Source organism: Prionailurus viverrinus, chromosome A1 (genome assembly GCF_022837055.1).
Source record: "Prionailurus viverrinus isolate Anna chromosome A1, UM_Priviv_1.0, whole genome shotgun sequence".
Taxonomy (NCBI): Eukaryota; Metazoa; Chordata; class Mammalia; order Carnivora; family Felidae; genus Prionailurus; species Prionailurus viverrinus.
The window spans coordinates 175,203,842-175,229,976 of record NC_062561.1 but is presented as its reverse complement, the minus strand read 5'-3'; the positions used below and the strand labels follow the sequence as shown (position 1 = coordinate 175,229,976).

General features: G+C 42.7%; 1 protein-coding gene across 3 annotated transcripts in view; it reads right to left on the bottom strand.

Moving 5' to 3' along the window:
• Positions 1–26,135, bottom strand: part of THOC3 (THO complex subunit 3) — a 190,342-nt gene that overhangs the window by 82,188 nt on the left and 82,019 nt on the right. For 2 of the 3 annotated variants that reach the window (XM_047870910.1, XM_047870889.1), the window contains one exon: positions 19,213–19,804. The exons of the other annotated variant lie outside the window; for it this stretch is intronic. In XM_047870910.1, coding sequence (XP_047726866.1) covers positions 19,641–19,804 — 164 coding nt within the window. In that variant the 3' untranslated portion in view covers positions 19,213–19,640. Of the gene's footprint in view, positions 1–19,212; positions 19,805–26,135 lie in introns of those variants that run through there. 3 annotated transcript variants of the gene reach the window in all.

The following is a 26,135-nucleotide window of genomic DNA, read 5'->3' as shown; positions in this document are numbered from 1 at the left end:
TCCTTGGAGGAGTCATCAAATGAAATGGAATTCCTCCCCCTCCCAAGCCCACCAGGCATCCTCATGCCTTTTCCCCTGTTGTTCCCTCACCTAGAAGGGTTTTTTTTTTCCCCCACCTTCCCCACTAGGAAACTCCTACCCAAGGTGCAGCTCTATTTTTACCCTCAGAATGAGCCTTCTCAGAAATAATAGGAAGAACTGTACGTCCCCCTTTGTGTACAGCCAGAGCCCATCATACATACTTTAGACGCTACTTTCTGTGTCTTTCTCCACAATATGTGAAAGCCCACAGAGCAAAGATTGATTTGTACTTATCTCGTTCCCTCGCACAAGCACAGGACTGGGGACCTTACAGACACATTGATGGCTGCATGAATGGATAAAGAGGTAAGCAGATGTATGATTCAGGAATGGGCAGAGAGAAAAGGAGACTGATAGAAAGATGAACGGACAATGGATGGCTGGCTGGCTGGATAGATGAAGAGATCATAAGCACTTGAAGGGCAGAGACTGTTTCTTATTCATTTGCACAGCACCTAGAATAGGGCCAGATGTTCAACATATGTTGCTGAAGGAATGAAGTTGAAGCACCAGGTTATTCTGGTAAAGTTTCAGACTAAGAGTCAGAAGACCTGATTTCCATCTCAGTCCATATTAAGTGATGTGTATGAATGTTAGCAAGTTAACAAAACACCTTCAATTTACTCTTCTGTAAAATGGGTAGACTGGATTCAATGATTTCTAAGGTCTTTTCCAAACACTCTGTGTTCCATGACTTAAAGCTGCCCAAATCTAAGATAAGGCTATGGGATAGGAGCAGGAGCCACATTTAAGCGAATATGTGTTTATTTACAGCTTGTCCTAATGCAGAGCCGATTCCAGATCTCTGCCAACGATGGGGAGAAAAGTTAACACACTCCAGATGAGATTCTGTTCAAACTGTCTGGCTGAGAGCCTTTTTATGGAAATGAAAGACAGGCTGATAGTAGAGCCCAAGGGGTAATTAAGAGTGAAACATGAACCTCTGTGAGGGTGTACCCTCCTCAAGCTGAAAGGAAGGAGGGAAGGGCCAGGCTACACAAAGCCTCCCAAGGCCCCGGCTGATAGCCAAATGCACTCTATCCAGAAGGATGGTTGTTTGTTCACAGAGCACGTGGCCTGTCCTGCCAGAGTCGCACCTGGACTCCTAACATGCTCTGGAGTAGTAATTGTGCTGAGAACACGTCTATCATTAGTTACAGACTGCTACAGTGCCAGGCACTGTCTGTACGTCACCTCATCACTTCTCCCAACGACCCTGGGAGGCAGGAACGATGATCCTCACTCATGGAGGAGGAAAGCGCGTAGCCAGTAAGTGGCAGATTGAGAACTTGAACCCAGAGGACTTTGGCTGCCTGTCTGTTGGACAGCTGCCCTGGAACTGGTCAGGTAACAACGCGGAGACTTCAGACTTCATGCCACGCCACACTGCAGGGACACCCTCTGGAGCTTGCCTGATCCCTCTACAATGTGCTTTCCCACTGATTCAGGCCTACAATGTTGATCCATCACTCCCGCTTTGTAGATGGGACACTGAGAGGCAGACTGACAGGTGAGTGAGCCGGCCATGGTCACACAACTTGTGAATGGTGAAACTGGGATTCTCTCACAGGGAACTGGAGTCCCAGGCCAGGGCTCTTAGCCAGTGGATTATTCTCTTCCCACATAGTAGCTGTAGTGGACATCTGTGGATTTTGCCTAAACATCTATTCTACCTACCTCTGGTAACAGCATCTAAATTTCTTTGGGGATTCACATTCACACCCCACCATCTACTACCTCAATTCATGTTATTTGGGCAGAACTATATGCCCTATACTTTCCCAATTCCATGCAGGGTGAGTAGATGATCCCCTTGGCCCCAGTGAATGCATGTGACCAAAGGTGTCCAGTGAGACTAAGTCCCATGACATTAGAGCAAACCATTGAAAACAAGGCACCCTCTTTCTACTGGGATTTCTGAGCTGGTAAAAGGGAAGCCAGAAGCTCCTGGGGGGGCACCTGAGGCATTGCAAAGGGACAGACTGTCACAGAATGAAGCCAACACAGAGAAAGGCAAGGAGAAGAGATGGGAAGAGACAATTTCCTAAGGACCTCTTTTGAGACTGGATCCAGTCACACCTGAATATATTCCAGGTACGTGAGCCACTGAATCACCTTTCTACTTAAACCAGTCAGAATCAATTGTCTCTCACATGTATCTTAACAGGCTCTGAGTCAATATGGCCCCTTCATCACACTGAACTATCATCAGTTGTGTCCTTGGGTGTTGACTGGTTAGACCCAGGTCACTTGAGGGCAGGGACTGGGTCAAGGCCACCACTGTGTCTCAGTACGTGACTCCAGGCATGCCTGATGAATATTTATTGAATGAATGAAAATCCAACTTGACTTGATGATCCTTTGTGAAGCTGGAGGCATACTGGGCCCAAGAAGACTGAATTCTCTGGCCTGGCCCACTCTTCCCTCCTCCTCCACCCATCTTTAAAGGTCTAATACAAAGGCTGTCTTCTCTGAAACTGGCCCACACCCCTACCCCACTCCAAAAGTTCTCTTACTCACATCGGGACCTCCATGGAATGTTTTTGCCTTGTGCAGTAATGAGAGCCCATGCCTGACGTCTCCACCAGACTGAGAAGCCTAAAATGGAACCATTTATATACCAAGCTAGCACCTGGCACCATCCAGAGCTCAGAAAATATTTCCTGAATCCAAGGGCTCATCTCATTCAATAAACATACGCCAACCCCTAGTATATGCCAGGCACCAAGATAACAGAGGTGAAGATAGCCATGACGGTTAAAAATAATGACAATAATAAGAGCTAACATTTAGAGTTATTTTTATTTTTTAAGTTTACTTATTTTGAGAGAGAGAGAGAGAGAGAGACAGAGAGAGAGGGAGAGTGAGTCTGAGTGGGGGGAGGGGCAGAGAGAGAAGGAAAGAGAATCCCAAGCATGCTCCATGCTGTCAGCACAGAGCCCGGCGAACTGTGAGATCATGACCTGAGCGAAAACCAAGAGTCAGATGCTTAACTGACTGAGCCACCCAGGCGCCCCTAGTGAGTTATTTGTACCAGGCACTGATCTAAGCCTTTTGCATGTATTAACTCATTTAACCCTCAGAGCACACTAGTGAGGTAGCTACTATTATCTTCTCCCATTTTACAAGTGAGGAAAATGAGGCCCAGATGCCAAAGAATTTGCCCAACGTCACAGAGACAGTAGGTGGCAGAGTCAGGATTTGAACCCAGGTAATCTGGCTCCAGATCCATACTTTTAATTGGTCTACTATAATATGGGATCATGAGTACTTAGTAGGCTGTTCTGTCATCAGGCTGGCCTTCTCCTTCCTATTGTCTATATACCCCACTTTGGAAGGAGCTAAAATAGAACTGCCCATACCCAATATTGCTGACAGAAAGACTTAGATTCTGGAGTGAGACGCATCGGTCTGAATTTCCAATAGCACCATCCTTTGGCCCAATGCATCCCACTGTAACCTCTCCAAGTCCGTTTCTTCAGGATTAATTAATAATGCGTCATGGGCAGTTAAGAGGGTGAAGAGAGAAAATACGGGAATATCACTTAGCACAATCAGTAAGAGCAGGTAGCTGTCACTGGTACTTTCATTATTCTTGTAGAATAAAGCAACTCATCAAAGTACAGGGCTTGGCACAAGGTATACCATCAAATAGTATAAATGTGCGTCTCGTCTTTTTCCTTCCGTCACCACACTCTATGACCTTGAAAGAGCACTCACACTTCTCTGAAATGACTCCACCGGTGCTGTTTTACCAGGCCCCTAGAAAGCCCTGCTTCCAGCCAGCCTTCAAAATGGATTAAGGATTTGGAATTCCCTTTATTTCTCCACCCACAGGATCAAAGGGTGCAGGTGAGGGCTGGGGAGCGGGGGAGGAATGCAAGATGGAACAGGCCAAGTTCTGAACTGGCAGAAGGACAACTGTGGTTCATCCTAGGCTCTCCTGAGCTGCAGGGCCCAGGCCCCCATGTTCTGCTCTGCTTGTGCCCTTGAGAAATAAACACAGCTGCCAGAAAGCAGGACGCTTCGGTTATGGCTAATCCTCAGCCACAAGACAAGCAGGAACTCAGAGGTGCCCTGCGATTAGAAGTGTTTTCCAAAAAACGTCAGCAAACACAGCCAAGGAGGGAGAGGAGAGCGCAATGCAAATACATAATTAGGCTTCAGAGCACGAAGAAAGGCTGAATGCACAGACCAGCGCCAATCTTTGGGACGCCCACCTCCCTCTGCGCGGCCTTGCCTCCACTGCCCTCTAGTGGCCAGAAAGGGACCAGCCCGCGAGTTCCCAGTGAAGAAAGGAGGTGAAACCAGACTCTGATGAGAGAGGATCACAGGGCTTGGGGCTTCCCAGAGAAACCAGATCCCCTCCTCTCCATCACTCAGCCACTGGCCTCGTTCAGCCTCTCCTTCACCTCTCCCTGGCACTTCTGCAACAGCCTTCTCACTGGTTTTAATAAAAATAATAAACAGCCTAGTGAATGCTGACTTCAGGCACTGTGCTGAGCACTACATTATTTCATTGAACTCTTACAACATCTTTTGGGAGTGGGCAGTATCCCCCCCCCCACCCCCCACCTACAGATGAGGAAACACACACAGGCTCACACGGGTCTGGGGACTTGGCCCAGGCTGCATGGCTAACTACAAAGTGGAAGATCTGGAGTTCACACCCAGCAGCACCCTGGGCTGGGCCCTGGTACCTATCCACTTCACCAGCAGCAGCAGCAGCAGCAGCAGCAGCAGCAGCAGCAGAAGCCCCCAGGAACCTGTTAGAACTTCAAGTTCTCAGGCCCCCAACCCCACTGCAGGGAACTAAAACTCTGAGGGCAAGACCTAGCAGTATTTGCTTTAACAAGCCCTCCAGAGGACTCCTCTGCATTACACCATGCTGCTTCCAGAAACATGCTGCTCCCTGAATCGTCAAGTCTCCATGCCACCCCAAATGGTCTTCCTAAAACACAACTCCCAGCTGCTTGAAGCCCTTAAAACCTCGCTGGCAGGCCTTAGGTCTAACTCTAAGGAGCTAGTGGTTAGGTCCCTTCACAGCTGGCCCCAATCTACCTCTGTAGCCCCATTCTTGTCACGCCTTCCTTAAATCCAGAAAGGGGACACGAGAGGAAAGAGCCTAACACTGATCAAGCACTTTCTGTGTTGTGTGCAAGCTCTCCCCTAGTACTGATCATACAGGATGACACTTAATTCCTCGCCTGTAAGAAAGTTTCACTTCCCAGAAGGGGGAACCTGAAGCTCAGAGAGGTGACAAGACATGTCTTTGTTCACACAGCCAGCAAGTGGCAAGGCCCAGGTAAGAGCCTGGCACTATCTCACACCACAGACCCAGCACTTCCCACCCAGATGGGACCAAACTGGTTAGGAAGCTGGGCTGAGGCCCCATGCTGCAGGCTCTGAAGTCTGAATGAGTATAGGCTTCCCATACAAGGTCTCGTCTTTATTTAATGGAGTCACCAGGCCAAAGTCCACCTAATTCTACCCAAAATTCCTTCATGGGAAAATCCCAGTCTTTAACTACCTCTCTGTGACTCTAATAATAGTGGGACAGGAGCTTAGAGAGGCCAAAGCCCTAATAGGACCCTTACATAACCGGACCCAGAGGAGGTGAGTTGTCATGACAAAGCACAACAGTCCAAAGCTTGGGTGAACCCTCTCTCCTCAGTACAAGGACTGTTAAAGGAAAGCCCATCTCTCCACAGTCCCCCACTGCTGCCCAAGCTCCTTGTCAGTCACACCTGGCCAGGATGGTCCGTGTCTCCACACCTTTGCCTATACTAGCCTGCGGCCTCAAACCTCCTCCATGGGCTGCCTGCCTGTTCCTACCCACTCTTCTAGGACCAAGCCAAGTCCTTTTTCAGGAAGCCTTCTTCCTCTATGCACCAAGGACTCCTGTGCCATTCCTGTGACACCACCCACCATTCCACAGTCTGGAGAATCAGCAGGGGCTAGGGCAGTGATTCCCAACCTAGCAGGATGTTAGAATCCCCCGGGGAGTTTGGTTCAAGTAGGGCCTGAATGGCATGTGGTTCCAGGGTGTGACCGACCTACTGGGAAGGACCTGGGCTTTGGAGCCTCACACAGAGGTTTTAATCCTGCTCCTCCACCTGAGAGCTGTACCATTTGAGCAAGGAAACCAATCCTTCCAAGCTTGTTTCATATAGTATGAACTGGGGGCTATGCCGCCCACCTCTCTGGGTCACTGTGAGTGCTGAATGAGGACTTAACTTTCTCAGCCCCCCATGACCCGAATTCTTTCCCTCCTCTGCTCTACCCACAAACCCACCCTTCACAAAAGCAAGTACTGACAGCCTGGTGGGAATTCTGCCCAAACTGTTCACTGCTTTCCCATCAGTCATCCATTTAATAAAATTTTACTGAGCATCTGATTGGTAGTATTGGGCACCTGCTAGAGATTGGGGATATAGCAGTGGATGTGTCAGAAAAGTTGGGGAGACAGTCACAAAACAGGAAAACAAATGAGGGACTTCTGATAAGAAGTGAATGTGTAACAAGTCAGATCCCCAGTATACCAATGGGACAAAATGAGGCTTCCTTAAAGAAGAGGTAAGGGAGCAGCCAAGATGGTGGAACAGCATGGAAGGTTTTTTGCGTCTCACATCCATGAAACACAGCCAGATCAACACTAAACCATCCTGCACACCTAGAAAACTGATCTGAGGATTAACACAACAATCTGCACAACGTGAACCACAGAATTCAGTAGGTACACGGCATGGAGAGGTGAACTGGGGGAGAGAGGTGCCACGGAGAGCAGAGAGCTGTTTTTGCTCGCAGACTGCGGACGGAGATGGGGGGAAGAATAAGGTAAAAGCACCCCCCTCCAAAAGCAGCTGGAGAGAAAGTGGAAAAGTGGAAACAGCTGCAGAGACTGACCTAAAAAGGGAGAAAGGAGAAAGGAGAGGGCTTAAATTCCATTAAGACGCTATAAACAGGGGGAGTTCAGAGTCTGAAGCTCAACAGCTTGATACCTGGTGGTGCCCTGGTGGGAAGGGCGAATCCCCAGGAGCAGAGGGGGGGTCCAGGGATCTTCAGGCCACACAGGAAGAGGTGGCTCCCCTGCTGGGAGGCCATCTGGTAGAGGCTGTGTGGCTCCCCCAAAGGACCCAGTGGACCCAGGAGAACAACCACATTCACTGGTGCTGGAACAAGGTTGTTGGAGGTGAAGTCTGGTGCCAGATGTGTGTTGTGATTTGCCATTATCGCTGAAACGCTGCTTTTACACAATCACGTGAACTTGTTCTGGGGCAGGCTGGCAGCCAGCCACAGTCTCTGGGCATTGGCAGCAGCACAGTCCTGCCAACATTCCTGGGTGTAGCCAGCACCCAGCCATTGCTCAGTGAGACCCTCCTGCAGAGGGGCAGAACAGGTCAAAGCTGCAGTCCTTCAGAAGTAAGGTGTTGGGAAACACAGCCACATCTAAGATAAAACTCAGGAGGGAGGTACTGCCTGGGGCTTGGTCACGGACAGCATAAAAGCAGGGAGTGGACAGAAGCAGAAGACAAAGGACGGATGCGCCATTGCTGATTGGGAAGAACAGAGTTCCAATACCAGAGACTGGGTAGCTGGGTGACTCCATTTCCACCGCTCCCACACATGCGCATACACACCTACAAGCACCACAACAATCCACCCCAGTAAGCTAAACAGCTCCATCTACTGGAGAACAGAGCCATTACACTAAGCCCAGCCCAACTGGGCCAACCTAACTCTTCAACACAAGTCTCTGCCTGCTTGGTTTACGGACTATAAAGAGCTTCAAAGTTTGACTTCTAGGTGAAATAGAAGTAATTTCAATCATATCTCAGGCTGTTCACTGGTCCATCCATTCAATTATCTTTTTATTTCCTTTTTTTTCTCTTTTTCATTTCTTTTCTTTTTCTTGAATACAGAATGAAAAAAATTTTTATTTTCAATTTTTATTAAAAATATTTTTCTTTAATTTTTTTCTACTATATTTTTAACCTTTGTGTAAATTTTTTCAAATTCGATTTTACTTCCATCATTTCTTTATTCTATTTCAGTGGATTCATTTTTTCAAATTTTCAAATGATTGCTTTTTTTTTTTTCCTTTCCGCTTCTTTTCTCTAATCTATCAAGCCTCTTTCAACACCCAGACCAAAACACACCTAGGATCTACCATCATTTATTCGATTTTTTTATGTGTTTCTTGTTTTTAATTTTTTATTTTAATTAAAAAAAAAAGGTTTTCCCTCATTGACTCCTTTTCTCCCTTCAAAATGATGAAATGAAGGAATTCACCCCAAAAGAAAGAGCAGGAAGAAACGACAGCCAGGGACTTAACCAACACAGATACAAGCGAGATGTCTGAAACAGAATTTAGAATCACCATAATAAGAACACTAGCTGGAGTAAAAAATAGATTAGAATCCCTTTCTGCGGAGATAAAAGAAATAAAAGCTAGTCAGAATGAAATAAAAAATGCTATAACTGAGCTGCAATCTCAAATGGATGCCACGGTGGCAAGGATGGATGAGGCAGAGCAGAGAATCAGCAATATAGAGGACAAATTTATGGAGAATAATGAAGCAGAAAAAAAAGATGGAGACTAAGGCAAAAGAGCACTATTTAAGAATTAGAGAAATCTGTGACTCATTAAAAATGAACAACATCAGAATCATAGGGGTCCCAGAAGATGAAGAGACAGAAATAGGGGGAGAAGGGTTATGTGAGCAAATTATAGCAGAAAACTTTCCTGACCTGGGGAAAGACACAGACATCAAAATCCAGGAAGCACAGAGGACTCCCATTAGATTCAACGAAAACCGACCATCTACAAGGCATATCATAGTCAAATTCACAAAATACTCAGGCAAGGAGAGAATCATGAAAGCAGCAAGGGAAAAAAAGCCCTTAACTTACAAGGGAAGACAGATTAGGTTTGCAGCAGACCTATCGACAGAAACATGGCAGGCCAGAAAGGAGTGGCAGGATATATTCAATGCGCTGAATCAGAAAAATATGCAGCCAAGAATTCTTCATCCAGCAAGGCTGTCATTCAAAATAGAAGGAGAGATTAAAAGTTTCCCAAACAAACAAAAATTAAAGGAGTTTGTGACCACTAAAACAACCCTGAAAGAAATTTTAGGGGGACTCTCTGAGGGGAAAAAGATGAAATACATACATACATACATACATACATACATACGTACATACATACATACCAAAAGCAACAAAGACTGGAAAGGAACAGAGAACACCACCAGAAACTCCAACTCTACAAGCAACATAATGGCAATAAATTCTTGTCTTTCAGTACTCAGTCTAAATGTCAATGGACTAAATGCTTCACTCAAAAGACATAGGGTAACAGAATGGATAAGAAAACAAGACCCATCCATATGCTGTTTACAAGAGACCCACTTTAGACCTAAAGACACCTTCAGACTGAAAGTAAGGGGATGGAGAATCATCTATCATGCTAATGGTCAACAAAAGAGAGCCTGAATAGCCACACTTATATCAAACAATCTAAACTTTAAAATAAAGACTGTATCAAGAGATGAAGAAGGGCATTATATCATAATTAAGGGGTCTATCCATGAAGAAGACTTAACAATTGTAAACATTTATGCTCCAAATGTGATAGCTTGCAAATATATAAACCAATTATTCACAAACATAAAGAAACTCACTGATAATAATACCATAATAGTAGGAGACTTCAACCGCCCACTCACAGGAATGGACAGATCATCTAATCAAAAAATCAACGAGGAGACGATGGCTTTGAATGACACACCGAACCAGAAGGACTCAACAGATATATTCAGAACATTTCATCCTAAAGCAGTGGAATATACATTCTTCTCCAGTGCACATGGAACATTCTCCAGAATAGACCACATACTGGGACACAAGCCAGCCCTCAGCAAGTACAAAAAGATCGAGACCATACCATGCATATTTTCAGACCACAATGCTATGAAACTCAAAATCAACCACAAGAAAAAATTTGGAAAGGCAACAAATACTTGGAGACTGAAAAACATCCTACTAAAGAATGAATGGGCTAACCAAGAAGTTAAAGAGAACATTAAAAAGTATATGGAAACCAATGAAAATGATAACACCACAACCCAAAACCTCTGGGACGTAGCAAAGGCAGTCATAAGAGGAAAGTATACAGCAATCCAGGTTTTCCTAAAAGAGAAAGAAAGATCTCAGATACACAACCTAACCTTACACCTAAAGAGCTGGAAAAAGAACAGCAAATGAAACCCAAAACCAGCAGAAGACAGGAAATAATAAAGATTAGAGCAGAAATTAATGCTATCAAAACCAAAATAAAACAGCAGAATAGATCAATGAAATCAGAAGCTAGTTCTTTGAAAGAATTAACAAAATTCATAAACCACTAGCCAGTTTGATCAAGAAAAAAAAAGGAAAGGACCCAAACAAAGAAAATCAAGAATGAAAGAGGAGAGATCACAACCAACACATCAGAAATAAAAACAATAATAAAAGAATATTATGAGCAATTATATGCCAATAAAATGGGCAATCTGGAAGAAATGGACAAATTCCCAGAAACATATACACTACCAAAACCGAAACAGGAAGAAATAGAAAATTGGAACAGACCCATAACCAGTAAGGAAATCGAATTAGTAATCAAAAATCTCCCAAAAAACAAGAATCCAGGGCCAGATGGCTTTCCAGGGGAATTCTACCAAACATTTAAGGAAGAGTTAACACCTATTCTCTTGAAGCTGTTCCAAAAAACAGAAATGGGCGAAAAACTTCCAAATTCTTTCTATGAAGTCAGCATTACCTTGATTCCAAAACCAGACAGTGACCCCACTAAATAGGAAAACTATAGACCAATATCCCTGATGAACATAGATGCAAAAATCCTCAACGAGATATTAGCCAACCAGATCCAAGAATACATTAAAAAAATTATTCACCATGACCAAGTGGGATTTATACCTGGGATGCAGGGCTGGTTCAATATCCACAAAACAATTAATGTGATTCATCACATCAATAAAAGAAAGGACAAGAACCATATGATCCTCTCAATAGATGCAGAGAAAATATTTGACAAAATACAGCATCCTTTCTTGATAAAAACCCTCAAGAAAGTAGGGATAGAAGGAGCATACCTCGAGATCATAAAAGCCAAATATGAAAGACCCAGCACTAATATCATCCTCAATGGGGAAAACTGAGAGCTTTCACCCTAAGGTCAGGAACAAGACAGGGGTGTTCACTCTCGCCACTGTTATTCAACATAGTATTGGAAGTCTTAGCCTCTGCAATCAGACAACACAAAGAAATAAAAGGCATCCAAATCAGCCAGGAGGAGGTCAAACTTTCACTCTTCACAGATTAACATGATACTCTATATGGAGAACCCTAAAGATTCCACCAAAAAACTGCTAGAACGGATTCATGAATTCAGCAAAGTTGCAGGATATAAAATTGACACACAGAAATCAGTTGCATTCCTATACACCAACAATGAAGCAGCAGAAATAGAAACCAAGGAATCAATCCCATTTACAAGTGCACCAAAACCATAAAATACCTAGGAATAAATCTAACCAAAGAGGTGAAAAATCTAGACACTGAAAACTAGAGAAAGCTTATGAAAAAAAATTGAGGATGACACACAAAAAAGGAAAAAGATTCTATGCTGCTGGATAGGAAGAACAAATATTGTTAAAATGTTGATACTACCCAAAGCAATCTACATATTCAATGCAATCCCTATCAAAATAACACCAGCATTCTTCACAGAGCCAGAACAAATAATCCTAAAATTTGTATGGAACCAGTAAAGACCCCAAATCACCAAAGCTTTTCTTCTTGAAAAAGAAAACCAAAGAAGGAGGCATCACAATCCCAGACTTCAAGCTATACTACAAAGCTGTAATCATCAAGACAGTATGGTACTGGCACAAGAACAGACACTCTGATCAGTGGAACAGAACAGAGAACCCAGAAATGGACCCAGAAACGTATGGCCAACGAATCTTTGACAAAGCAGGAAAGAATATCCAATGAAATAAGGACAGTCTCTTCAGCAAGTGGTGCTGGGAAAACCGGACAGCGACATGCAGAAGAATGAACCTGGACCACTTTCTTACACCATACACAAAAATATGAACTCAAAATGGATGAAAGACCTAAACATAAGACAGGAAGCCATCCAAATCCTCGAGGAGAAAGCAGGCAAAAACCTCTTTGATCTTGGTCAGGGCAACTTCTTACTCAACACCTCTCCGGAGGCAAGGGAAACAAAAGCAAAAATGAACTATTGGGACCTCATCAAAATAGCTTCCGCACAGCAAAGGAAACAATCAGCAAAGCTAAAAGGCAACCGACAGAATGGGAGAAGTTATTTGCCAGTATCCAAAATCAATAAAGAACTTATCAACCTCAACACCCAAAAAACAAACAATCCAGTGAAGAAATGGGCAAAAGATATGAATAGACACTTCTCCAAAGAAGACATCCAGATGGCCAAGTGACACATGAAAAAATGCTCAACATCACTCATCAACAGGGAAATACAAATCAAATCCACATGAGATACCACCTCACACCTGTCAGAATGGCTAACATTAACAACTCAGGCAACAACAGATGTTGGCGAGGATGTGGAGAAAAAGGATCTCTTTTGCATTGTTGGTGGGAATGCAAGCTGGTGCAGCCACTCTGGAAAACAGTATGGAGGTTCCTCAAAAAACTAAAAATAGAACTACCCTACAACCCAGCAATTGCACTACTAGGTATTTATCCAAGGGATACAGGTATGCTGTGTTGAAGGGACACATGCACCCCAATGTTTATAGACGCACTATCAACAATAGCCAACATATGGAAAGAGCCCAAATGTCCATCAATGGATGAATGGATAAAGAAGCTGTGGTGTGTGTGTGTGTGTGTATATATATATATATATATATATATATATATATATATATATACATACATACACAATGGAGAGTATTACTCAGCAATCTAAAAGAATGAAATCTTACCATTTGCAACTATGTAGATGGAACTAGAGGGCATTATGCTAAGCGAAATTAGTCAGAGAAAGACAAATATCCTATGACTTCACTCATATGAGGACTTTAAGACCAGAACAGATGAATATAAGGGAAGGGAAGCAAAAATAATATAAAAACAGGGAGAGGGAGAAAACATAAGAGACTCATAAATATGGAGAACAAACAAAGGGATACTGGAGGGGTTGTGGGAGGGGGGATGGGCTAAATGGGTAAGGGGCATTAAGGAATCTACCCCTGAAATCACTGTTGCACTATATGCTAACTAACTTGTTTGTAAATTTTTTAAAAATTACATTAAGGGGCGCCTGGGTGGCGCAGTCGGTTAAGCGCCCGACTTCAGCCAGGTCACGATCTCGCGGTCCGTGAGTTCGAGCCCCGCGTCAGGCTCTGGGCTGATGGCTCAGAGCCTGGAGCCTGTTTCCGATTCTGTGTCTCCCTCTCTCTCTGCCCCTCCCCCGTTCATGCTCTGTCTCTCTCTGTCCCAAAAATAAATAAACGTTGAAAAAAAAATTAAGAAAAAATTACATTAAAATAATTAAATTAAATTAAATTAAATTAAATTAAATTAAATTAAAGAATTTACACAGCCATTGCTGGGGAAAAAAAAAAAAAAAGAGGTAATTTAAGACCTAGACACAGAAAGGAACACAGCCTGAAAAAGATTGGATCTGGGGAAAATTCAAAGGGAAGCCTCTGTGGTGTTTTCAGCAATCTGAGTTACTCTTCTACAAAACCACTGTCACACTGAATTTCACCATCTCCACACCAGACTGTGGGTTCCGGGGCACAGAAACTAGCTGATCTTCACATCTCTACTCTTGGCGCTCAGCCCAGGTCTGCCACAGGGTAGATGTTTAAAGGATGGTTGAATGAACGTCCTTGCCTCTCATGTTATTTCCCTTTTGTTCACCAAGCCAAGTCTTTGGTCTCGTTTCCGCCCATCAGTATCATGATAGCTTTACCACAGAGAATCAGATTAATTCCAATATTGATGGTTGACATCATCTAAGACTCCAAAGCCTTTATATCTATGTGGTTGGTGAGCAACATCTGGATTGGACTGAACCTAAACACTTGGGACCCATGTGCAGGGCTTCAAACTAATGTACTGACCACATGGACCTGGGCAAGTTCCCCAACCTCCCTGAACCTCAGCTTTCATCTGTAAAATGAGCCCAAGTTATGGTAGTCTGACTTCCCGCCCCCCTCTCTCTTGTATAATGCCCAGCACTCAGAGGAAGCTCAGATGTTAGGTCAATCCAACAAGGCACCTGGTTGGCTCAGTTAGTAAAGCATGTTACTCTTGATGTCAGGGTTATGAGTTCAAGCCCCACGTTGGGCATGAAGCCTATTTTTAAAAAAAGAAAAAGGAAAAGGAAAAAAAGGAGTGCCTGGTGGCTCAGTCATTTAAGCCTCTGGTTCTTGATTTCAGCTCAGGTCATGATCTCACAGCCATAAAATCAAGTCCCGCATTGGGTTCTGTGCTGAGGGTGGAGCCTGCTTGAGATTTTCTCTCTCTCTCTCTCTCTCTCTCTCTCTCCTCCTGCCCCTCCCCAACTTGCACATTTGCATGCCCACATGCTTGTGCTCTTAAAAAAAAAATTCCTTATTACAAAGAGGATAAGAGGGCAGGAGTTCTACTATGTGTTAAAGATGTACCTCAGCTACCATCATGGAGATGCAGTCCATCATAAGTGTTCAATAAATAATCATAGACCTGATGATCTTCAACCTGATCTCCATGGTGCTATCTCATTTCAGGAGAGAAACTTTTCTCCAAATTAATTTTAATCCCACCCTGGGTACAGTTGATGACCAGGTACAAATAGGCTTATGCCTAGCTCAGATCTCCTTTGGTCCCCAAGGACATCCTGAGATATTTTGACAGATTCCTTGCCACACCTGCACCATTGCCTGACCTGTATTGAAGCAGTCTTACCAAGAAAATAAAAGAAAATGTGATTTTTAACAACTTGTTCTTGGCAAATTCATCGTGGCCCCAGTGGTCCGCACTGGCATTCCAGCCAGGGCAAGTTATACCCAGTTTGCTATGACGCTGCTGGTTGGATAGGCATGTCTTCACAATCTGCCTGCTTTACCAAAGGGGTGAAAGACTAAGATGTTGGATGCCTTGAGGTTCATCAGTCATGGCTCCATGTTGCAACAATTTCAAACATGTAAACTGCTAGTAAATTTGCAATTATTGGCTGAATAGTTCTCAATTTTTTTAAGGTGTATTTATTTTGAGAGAGAGAGAGAGCACAGAGGAGGGGCAGAGAGTAAGAGAGAAAATAATAAGCAGGCTCTGCGCTGTCCGCGCAGAGCAAGACAACATGGGGCTCGATCTCATGAACGATGAGATCGTGCCCTCAACCAAAATCAAGAGCTGGACATTTAACAGATATGAGCCACTGAAGAGTTCTCAACTTAATATCCTTAAATATCACAGAGCCTTAGTTCCATAATTGGGTATTTAAAAATGACTGTTAAATATTCATGTTCTCTAAATCCCACCCCATCCCGCTCCCTACCTTTAATGCATAAGATGTGATAAGCTTAGGAGACAGTGAAGTTTCATAAGGTAAGAAGGTTTATATTGCACACAGATTTGATGTTAACACCTACATAATAATAGCTATTGATTTAACATCCATGATGTGCCAGGCATTTGACATGTGGCAAGTCATTTACCCCTCATAACCTGTATTGTTATTATGGACATTATAAACAAACTGCAGCTCATGGAAGTGATTTGGCCTAAGTCTCCCAGTTAGTGATGGCAGAACAAGGATTTGAACCAGGGCACACCCTTAACCAGTACCAACTGACATCGCCAGAGCCCGACACCCTCTCTCTCTTTTCTCTCCAGCCCCACCTCATATTCCACCTGACAATCTTCTCCACGTCCCAAGACACTGCCACTGCCTCCACTTTGCCCCAAGCTGCAGCACCCCTTCTCACATGTCCTCACCCCCAGAGTCGCACCCTCTCTGATCAACGCTTCTCTAAGCCCACCTCCTCTCCATCCAATCCTTTCCCAGCCATCTCAGCTACTCTTTCTTCCCCCACTGGTGTGCACACTTCTGACGTATGCTCCACCTGTTCACATGCACACATATCCATCGCAGACCCAAACAGATTGCAACAGTAAGCAGACGTACTATTTCTCCTCTGAACCTCCCACCACGCCCAGGTGTGACAGAGAAGTCTCCTCTCCTCACAGCACCTACTTCTGGAATGACAAACATGGCCTGCACAGCTCTGACCGTGGACAGTCTGAGACAGAGCCGAGAAAGTGGACAGTCTGCGGACATGTCTCTGTGGACAGCCTCTGTGTTCTCATCAGAAGCTGCCCTTCCTCAAGGGGAAGGGATGTGCTAAGAATCCCCCGTGCGCCAGCTGCTATGCTAGACACTTTACAAATAGGTTATGTCCTTTAACTCTCCAAACAACCCAAGGAGAAGAGGAAAGTGGGTTCACATCAATCTCTGCTGGAGCCGGGATTCAAATCCCCTTCTGCTCACCTAGGAGGCCAGCCTTTTCACTGCCCTGCAGTGTCACAGGGAGAAAAGAAGGCAGTACTTACCTATATGTAGGTATTTCTGAGTGTGCAAGGCACTTCTAGGTGTATGATCTCTACTCTCCTTCTGAAAGATGGGACTTACCTTGTAATTTTGTTTATGGGCTTTTTCCCTTCCAAAGAAGGTAGACATTTGGCAGTCCCTTTTATGACTAAAATCCTTAGGGAGTAGAATACATCTTTGAAACAGGAAAGGGAGTAAAGGTGTATCTACCCCATTCCTGGTCATTCTAAACTAAAAGACCACTGACACATCACACCCCAACCAGATCACACACACACACACACACACACACACACACACACACACACACTCTGGACCTCACAGTATTGGCTGCTTCCTGATTCCCCTTTTTGGATCTAATTGCCTCTGGCCAAAACTCCTTGTACTAGCCTCTCAATCCACCCTGCCAGGACACCACCCCCCAGCCATGCCCTACTCCTACAAAGGTTAGGGTGAGGGAATAATCCTCAAGGCACACACATACACTTTACACAAGCTTAACATCTGGCAGGTTTCAGCCTCCCCTGTATCTCATGCCATAGAGAAATCAGGATCCTAGCACAAAATATACTGTAATTTTAACTACCTATTTCTTAGCCTGACTTGTAACTCAAGTCTACACAGCAATGGGTCACTGGCATAGCAAATCCCCAACTTTCTTTACCAACTACAGTCTAGCTCAAAGCACAAGTCACCACCCACTTCTGACTTGTTAGTGTTTGGAGCAGTAACTGTATGACACAGCTGGATTGACCAAATATGTCAACTGCCAGGTGACTCTGAATGGTCCCCTTCCTGCTCTGAATTAGAAAACTCACTCAAACCATAGGGGTATCAGGTCTGGGACAAATTATGCCATTCCTCCAAGAGGGACCCAATTTCTGAGCCTCGTCAGGACTCTAAAGTCGAGGCACAGAAATGTTGTCAGCAAGATCCTGAGAGTCAGCAAAAGCTGCCACAAAGGAGCTCTTTCCTCACAGGTAAGTGCTTTCCTGTTGCTAAGCATCCCACTAGTTGAAAGCAACAGACCTCTTAAATGAAAAGTTGAGTGGATTGCTACTTTACACAAACCCAGAGGGAAAAAATCCACATGGATGAAAGAGGAGGCAATTGATCAAATACGAAGATCTAGACTGAACCGTGGTGTCTGGTTCCAATGCTAAGGCGGAGATACAGAGAAACAAAGCAGCAACCACAGGAATGACAGATCACTGTAAAAACAAGAATCAATGTGCCACGGTTCACTCCCAGTAACATGAACACTCAACTTCTGACATAATGAGGTGGCATGCTGGTTTGCAACTAAAAAGACCATCCCCAGGGAAGGATGGAGGCAGAGGCTGTTCTGGGGGCTGAAGGAAATACTACTGAGCCTGAAGACGGGACCCAACTGATCTCACTCATTCACTAACTTAGGCCAAGAGTCAACTTCTCAGAGCCAAGGTTTACTTATCTGTAGAATGGGAATGGAAATAGAATAGCCATTGCAATAGAAGGCATGTGGACCTTTAAGCAAACCTACATCTGAATAGCGTCGCTTAATGAGTAACACTGAGTTAAACTCCCTGTAGTAACATAACATCGAACCTCAGAGGCTGTTGCAAAACTTGAGTAAAGTGCTCATTACAGTACCAGACATAAGGAGTGTCTAATAACTAAAAATTTCTATTAAGACTGTTTTAATACTACCTAACATGATGCTGAGCACTTTTCTTGCTTTATCTAGTCATACTTGATTTGTCTACCCTGCAGGATTTGTATAAACATGTTACCATTTGTAACTATGAGCATGGGATACTAGTGATTATCTCTTGGGAGGAGAAATATGATTTCTTCTTTTTGCTTATCTTTTTCCAAAATTTCTACAAACATCATTTATTGAGGCATATTTCTATTTTTTTAATGCCAAAATACAGTAAAACACAGTGAGGATCAAGATATTGCTCACAGGTAATCTCCTATAGGAGCCATTTCTTTTGGAGGTAAGAGCTAACAAAAGTTCTGTTTTCCTTGAGGAACTGGCATGTGCTTTGCTTTTTAAGAATTAACTGGTTTATCCCTTCTTCACTTTGCCACCAGGGGGCACAGCCTCAGGCCCTCATTCTTTGCATATTTCTATTTTAATTTCCCCAGTCTTGACATTCTATTCTAATCTATATGTCTTATCCTGATTTGGGATTTACTTATATTTTATTACTTTTCTCAGTGTTTATCATAAATTTATTGTCTACAAATCCTTGTACATTTAGACCAGTTATACATACACATAAACTGAAGACTCTAAGGATTGCTATTGCCATACACATCATGCTAGGTCCCTGCATTTCCAGAGTTCTTGGTTAGGACATAAAATGATAGAAATACAACCTGTAAATTCAATCTGAGATTTTTTTTTTTTAAATGCAAAACTACATCTCCCTGTAATAATATAAAAAAAAAAAAAAAGCAAAAATACCATAACTTTTCAAGTCTTAGAAGTCCCATAATTAAATTCAGTTTTATTAAATGCTCAATTCTCAAAAGTATGTACATTTCTTTATTATAAAAAATCTCCATCCCCATCTCACCCTCCCTCACTCACTCCCCCAAAGTAGGTATTGTCCACACAGAAGCAAACACAACAAAGTCTACCATACATCTAAAAGCAGGGAAGACAGGAGGTCCCCAGAGGACAAGATATGCTGGTGTTATCATGCAGAGCCCTCCTGCAGGGCGGAAAGAATGGGAAGAGCTCATAATACAAGAAGGGAACTGGAATAGGCAGACTGACAAAGACGTATATAATTTATACCAATTTACAAATACTTGAGGTGCCCACCAACTCCAAGAGAACAGACCAAACTAACACACAAAGGAAGGCCTCTGCCAGTGCCTCCTCTCCCTACATCAGGTCCCCCTATCAGGAGTCATTAGGAAGCCCAAACAGCTTCACAGTTCCTGCTTCCCGACTGCTGTCATATTTGCCATCTTTGTCATCACAGGCAAATGCCAGCAGAGGCCTTTTGGGGTGCCAAGCCACGGTGAAGGTCGGGGACTCACACTGCACCTCCCATAGCTTGTCTCCTATAAAAATCAATATAGAGAAACCAATAAATATGTTAATAACAAGAAACCACATTCATGAAGTACTTGCCTACATTAACTCACTTAATCCCCTTATTAACCCTATAGGATAGATACAGTCATCACCCCATTTTACAGAGAACACTGAGGCACAAAGAGGGCACAAGTCAGTAGGTGGCAGAGCAAGATCTGAATGCAGAGGCTGTGCTCTGAACGTACTCTGTCTCCCTAGGAAAACAGTAGTAGCAGCTACCATTTGTTGAGCACCCCTTAGGAATCAGATGAATTCTATTTTATTTTAATAAAGCACAATGACATCCCAGCAAGATAGGTAACGTTTTAAACCCCATTTTATAAAGGAACAAGTGACTTAACAGTTAAGTCATACCTCAAGGAAGCAGCAGTCAGCACATGAAGTCTGTTTTCAAAGCTACAGATCTTTCTGCTAAATCACAATGTCTTGCAAATAGATAGATTTCTTTTTCCAAAAACGTTATTTTTCCTACTTATTGAAATTAAACAGGATTTTTCTAAAGCCATTATCCCTTTAGTCCTGCTTTACTTTTCTTCAACCTTAGGGTTAAGATTAATGTAGTAAAGCATTAGCGATGTGGTGTTAAAGATGCAGAATGCATTAAATTATATACCTGAAATTGGTCGACTATATGATAAATTATATTTCTATAAAGCTCTTTAAATATATATATATATTTATATACATATGCAAATACATATGTGTCTAGGGAGAGTAAGAGAGATTCTTTTTTTTAAGTAATCTTATTTCAGGGACAATTAACCACTCTTCATGATGCTAGGATCTGGCAGTCCAGCTATACGTCTGAGCAAATGTCTGTATTATACAAATACCAAGAATAGTTTCAGAGGCTGCTACTCCCCTTTTACTTCTCTTTAGGCCTTTAACTCGAAGTCATTTGTCAAATTCACTTGGGATTGGTTAAGATAAAGAAATTTATGCAGTTCAAGAAAACCAGGGTAGATATGAAGAGGACTTCTAAAATGTTTCCTAAATAAACATCTTGACAGTTTTACTGGAAAGCTTAATCTCTGAATGATAAAGAAGGTGCTATCTGGGTGGGACTGACATTACCACTCCAGACCACCAAAGTTCCAAAAGACTTGGTGTAATACGTATGATGTGTCTAAAAGTTGAAAATAAGTGGACTTTTAAAACGTATGCTATCAGAAATAAAATTCTTACTTTGTTTTACATTTAAACATAAAAATATGTAAGATATAAAATCTTACTAAACATGATTCCAAATATAGTGTATACACACACACACACACACACACATAGATGTCTATATATAAAATATCTATATAGCGATATAGATATCTATATATGAAAAGATTGGAAGGAAATATACCAATATGTTAGGAACAGCTATCTCCAAATTATAGGCCTATATGTGACTGTTAGTTTCTTCTTTATATTTGTTAGCATTTTCTAAATATTCTACAATGAACATGTATTACTCTTATTTTACAAACTAATATACAAAGACATGCTTACTGCATAAAATTCAAACAGTACAAGGGTACAGAGCAGCACTAGGCAACAGAAACTTCTATGGTGGAGACATTCTACATCTGTGCCATCCATATAGAAACCATTAGCCACATGCGGCTACTAAAGTCCTTAAAATGAGCCTAGGGTGACTGAAGAACAGAACTTCTCATTTTATTTAACTGATTTCATAATAATAATTACATTATAATTTAAATTAAAATTTATCTTTTTGGGGGACACCTGGGTGGCTCAGTCGGCTGAGTGTCTGACTTCGGTTCAGGTCATTATCTCACAGTTTGTGAGTTCGACCCCCACATCGGGCTCGGTGCTGAAAGCTCAGAGCCTGGAGCCTGCTTCGGATTCTGTGTCTCCCTCTCTCTGCCCTTCCCCTGCTCACGCTCTGTCTCTCCCTCTCTCTCAAAAATAAATAAACATAAAAAAATTTTTTTTTTATCCTTTTTCCCTACTGCAGTCTTCTCCCAATCTTCTAAGTCTGAAATAAATTCTTTCTTTCTTTTTTAATATATTTTTTTAAACATTTATTCAGTTTTGAGAGATAGAAAGAGAGAGCATGAGCAGGGGAGGGGCAGAGAAAGAGGGAGACACAGAATCCAAAGCACGCTCCAGGCTCTGAGCTGTCAGCTGATGCCAAAGAGTCCGATGCGGGGCTCAAACTCACGGACCATGAGATCATGACCTGAGCCGAAGTCAGACGCTTAAACAACTGAGCCATTCAGGTGTCCCTGAAATAAATTCTTTCAAAAGTCTTTCTACCAACTTAGCTTTAGCTTCTTCACCTAAATGGGAACACATCACATGCACTGATTGGCTACTTGTTTTGCTCATTCAGTAAAATGCCTTGCCAATCTTCCATTTCGGCACATACAGAGCTATGTTTTTTCTCTTGGCACACTGTAATACGGATGCATCACAATTTATTTAATTAGCTCATCATAATGAAAATTTGGACTATTTCCCATTTGTGCATAAAACAATGCTGTAAATATAATTGTGCTTCCCTTTGATAATCATTTGACTTTTAGTTTTTAGCCTCAGTTATAAAGAAAATTAAAAAAAAACTTGTTAAAAGTATTTGAACTATTTACAAAAATTAATACAGCCATATTTGATATAGTTCTGAAGATTGTATGTGAACTAAATCACATTTTATATGTATTAGGTGAGGCAGACAATTAAACTTGCACAAAGATGGCATGGGAAAAATAGCACACACTTGCACTGTTTTAAGAGCAAACACTACAATAACCTTTCAGTAAGTGGTTTAGTCCTTTACAAAATGTGAGCACTTTGGACTCAGTCAAACATTCACTTCAATAGTTTACCCAAAAGGATGACCGCATTAGTAAAATGAAGTGCATAAGGATATTTCTCACAGCATTATTTATAATGGTGCAGATGAGAAACCACTAAATAGATGGGCAACTAAAGTATCTACAGGCATATATATGTATATACTGGCAGTTTAAGTATATACTGATATAATTCAATGGAATTCTAAACTGCATGAAAAGTGGCAGTAGAGGGGCACCTGGGTGGCTCAGTCAGTTAAGCATCGAACTTCGGCTCAGGTAATGATCTCGCAGTTCGTGAGTTCGAGCCTCGCATGGGGCTCTGCACTGACAGCTCAGAGCCTGGAGCCTGCTTTGGATTCTGTGTCTCCCTCTCTCTCTGTCCCTCCCCCGTTCACACTCTGTCTCTCTCTCAAAAATAAATAAACATTAAAAAAAAAAAAGTGGCAGTAGAGCTCAACAGCCACGGCCATGTAAGAAGCTATAACATCCTCAAGTGAGGCAGCCACATCCTGGAGCAGAAGAGTATCCATGCATCACGTTAACAAGGGTGACAAAGGAGCTGCATGTCCGAATGGCTGGACAATACTCAACACGGTGTCATCAACAGAAGCATTGTTAAATTGTGGAATCTCAACTTTTTTATTTTATTGTTTGATGTTTTCTACACAGTTTCAATTCTTTTACTAAAGTATCATGTATTTCCAAAGACAATAGAGCTACATTACAAAATAAATCTGAGGGTAATGACAGAAGATGACAGAGTAGGAGGATCCTGAGCTCACCTCCTCTCAGAGACACACTGAGACAACAAGTATGTCTATCATAACTAACTGAAAATGACCTGAAGACCAGCAGAAGAGATCTTCCACAGCTGAATGTAGAGAGAAAGCCACACTGAAAGGGTAGAAGAGGTGGAGACGTGATCAGGAACCAAACCCCTGGTGCAAATAACGACAAACGGGAGGGACATCACAAGCATGGAGTGAGGGAATCAGATCCCAAACAGGGCAAGCCTAGCCCTAAGGACCTACAATGAGAAGACGAGTTCCCATAATGTCTGGCTTTGAAGATCAGCAAGGCTTAACTTTGGGAGCTTTAGAAATCAGCGGGGCTTAACTACAGGAGAACTAGAGGGCAGAAGAGTCAACACACTAAGTTTCTCAGTCGGAGACAGCACAGAAGCAGCAACTTGAAAAGCACCTAGGGTATACATGAAGGATATTTATCGACTAATTTTAGGATGTGTGCCAGAAGGGCAGAGATCTGCAGGAGATTTCTCCAGGAATAAAAAGTGCTGGCAGGTGCCATTTTTCTTGGCTTCCCTGAGCCTAGCTCTAGCTGGACGCTTGCAGAAACCAGTTCTAACTCTCTCCATCTTCCTCACTAGCAACACATGCCCCGCCCCAGCATTCTCCTACCACCCACCCTACCCAACCCACTGGCCTCCGCAGGCACCCCTCCAAAACAGCTCCTGCCCTGCCACACCCAGCAAGCAGCCCCAGATGGGACGCCTCCAAAGTGACACCTCCCCTAGAGGACAGGGGAGATACCCTACACAGCAGCTTGCCCACAGTTCCTACAGCCAGGCCTCTTAGCTGGCTGCACAAAGAATTAGCCCTGCCCTTCCATGTACCTGCAGCTGTTCACAGAGGCTAATTACAGGCAGCTAGGCTGAGTGCCAACGCCCCCCACAACTGAGCCCATGGCAGCTGCAGCCAGGCCTCTCATGCCCAGTGCGCATGCAGCAGGCAAAGCGGGTTACTGCAGCCAGCTGGGCTGAAGGCCAACCCCACCCATCAGCATGCCCATAGCAATCACAGCTCAGCCACAACAGGAGGGTGCACACAGCCCATACGGGGGCACCCCTGGTGCACCTGGTTCCAGTGACCAGGGTGGATAGCACTACAGGGCACCACAGGACCTCTTCTACATAAAGCCACTACTTTCAAGGTCAGGGGATGTAGCTGACCTACCTAACACATAGAAACAAACACGGACAGTTAGATAAAATGAGGAGACAAGGGATATGTCCCAAATGAAAAAATAAGACAAAACACAGAGAAAGGACTAAACAAAACAGAGATGAGCAATATGCGTGATGAAGAGTTCAGAGTAATAGTCATAAAGATACTCAACTGGACTTGAGAAAAGAGTGGATGAACTCAGTGAGAATTTCAACAAAGAGACAGAAAATGTAAAAAAGAACCAGTCAGAGATGAAGAATATGGTAACTGAAATGAAAAATACACTAGAGAAAATCAAGAACAGATTAGGGGATGCAGAAGAACAGACCAGAGATCTTAAAGACAAGGTAACAGAAAACAATCAAAACTAACAGCAAAAAGACAAAAGAATAATAAAAGTGAGAATAGGTGAAGGGACCTCTGCAAAATTATCAAGCATAATCAACATTCCCATTATAAGGATTTCAGAAAGAGAAGAGAGAAGAAAGGGGGAAAAATAATACCTGAAAACTTCCTGAATCTGGGGATGGAAACAGATATCCAAATCCAGGAAGCAAAGAGAGCTCCAAACAAGATGAACCCAAAAAGGTTCACACCAAGACATAATGATTAAAATGGCAAAAATTAAAGATAAAGGGAGAATCTTAAAAGCAGCAAAAGAAAAGCAAACAGTCACATACAAGGGAAAACCCATAAGTCTTATCAGCTGATCTTTCAGCAAAAACTTTGCAGTATGGAGGTTCCTCAAGAAATTAAAAACAGAAATACCATATGATCCACTAATTCCACTACTGGATATTTACCCAAAGAAAACAAAAACACCAACTGGAAAGGATACATGCACCCCTACATTTATTGCAGCATTATTTACAACAGTGAAGATACGGAAACAGCCCAAGTGTCCATGGATAGATGAATGGATGAAGAAGATGTGGTGTATATATACACAGTGGAATATTAATCAGTCATGAAAAAAGAATGAGATCTTGCCATTTGCAAGAACATGGGTGGACCTATGGGGTATTAAGCTAAGTGAAATAAGTCAGACAGAGACAGACAAATACCATATGATTTAACTTATACACGAAATCTAAAAAAAAAAAAGAAAGAAACAAGTAAATAAACAAACAATAGAAAACAGACTCATAAATACAGAAAATAAACTGGTGGTTGCCAGAGGGGAATGGGTTAGGGTAATGGGTGAAATACGTGAAGTGATTAAGAGGCACAAACTTCCAGGAACAAAAAAAGTCATGACGATGTGAAGTACAGCAAGGGGAATACAGTCAACATTGTAATAATGTTGTATGTTGACTACATTTACTGCAGTCAATGACTGTAGTCAATTTACTACATTATACTGCAGTATAATGCATATAACTGTCAAATCACTGTCTTATATGAAATTAATATAACATTATATGTCAACTATCCCTCCATAACGAAAAAAAATTTCAATTAAAAATAAGTAAATCTGAGGAAATTCTTCTGTAAAATGGATACTCTTCTCCCATTTTTCTATT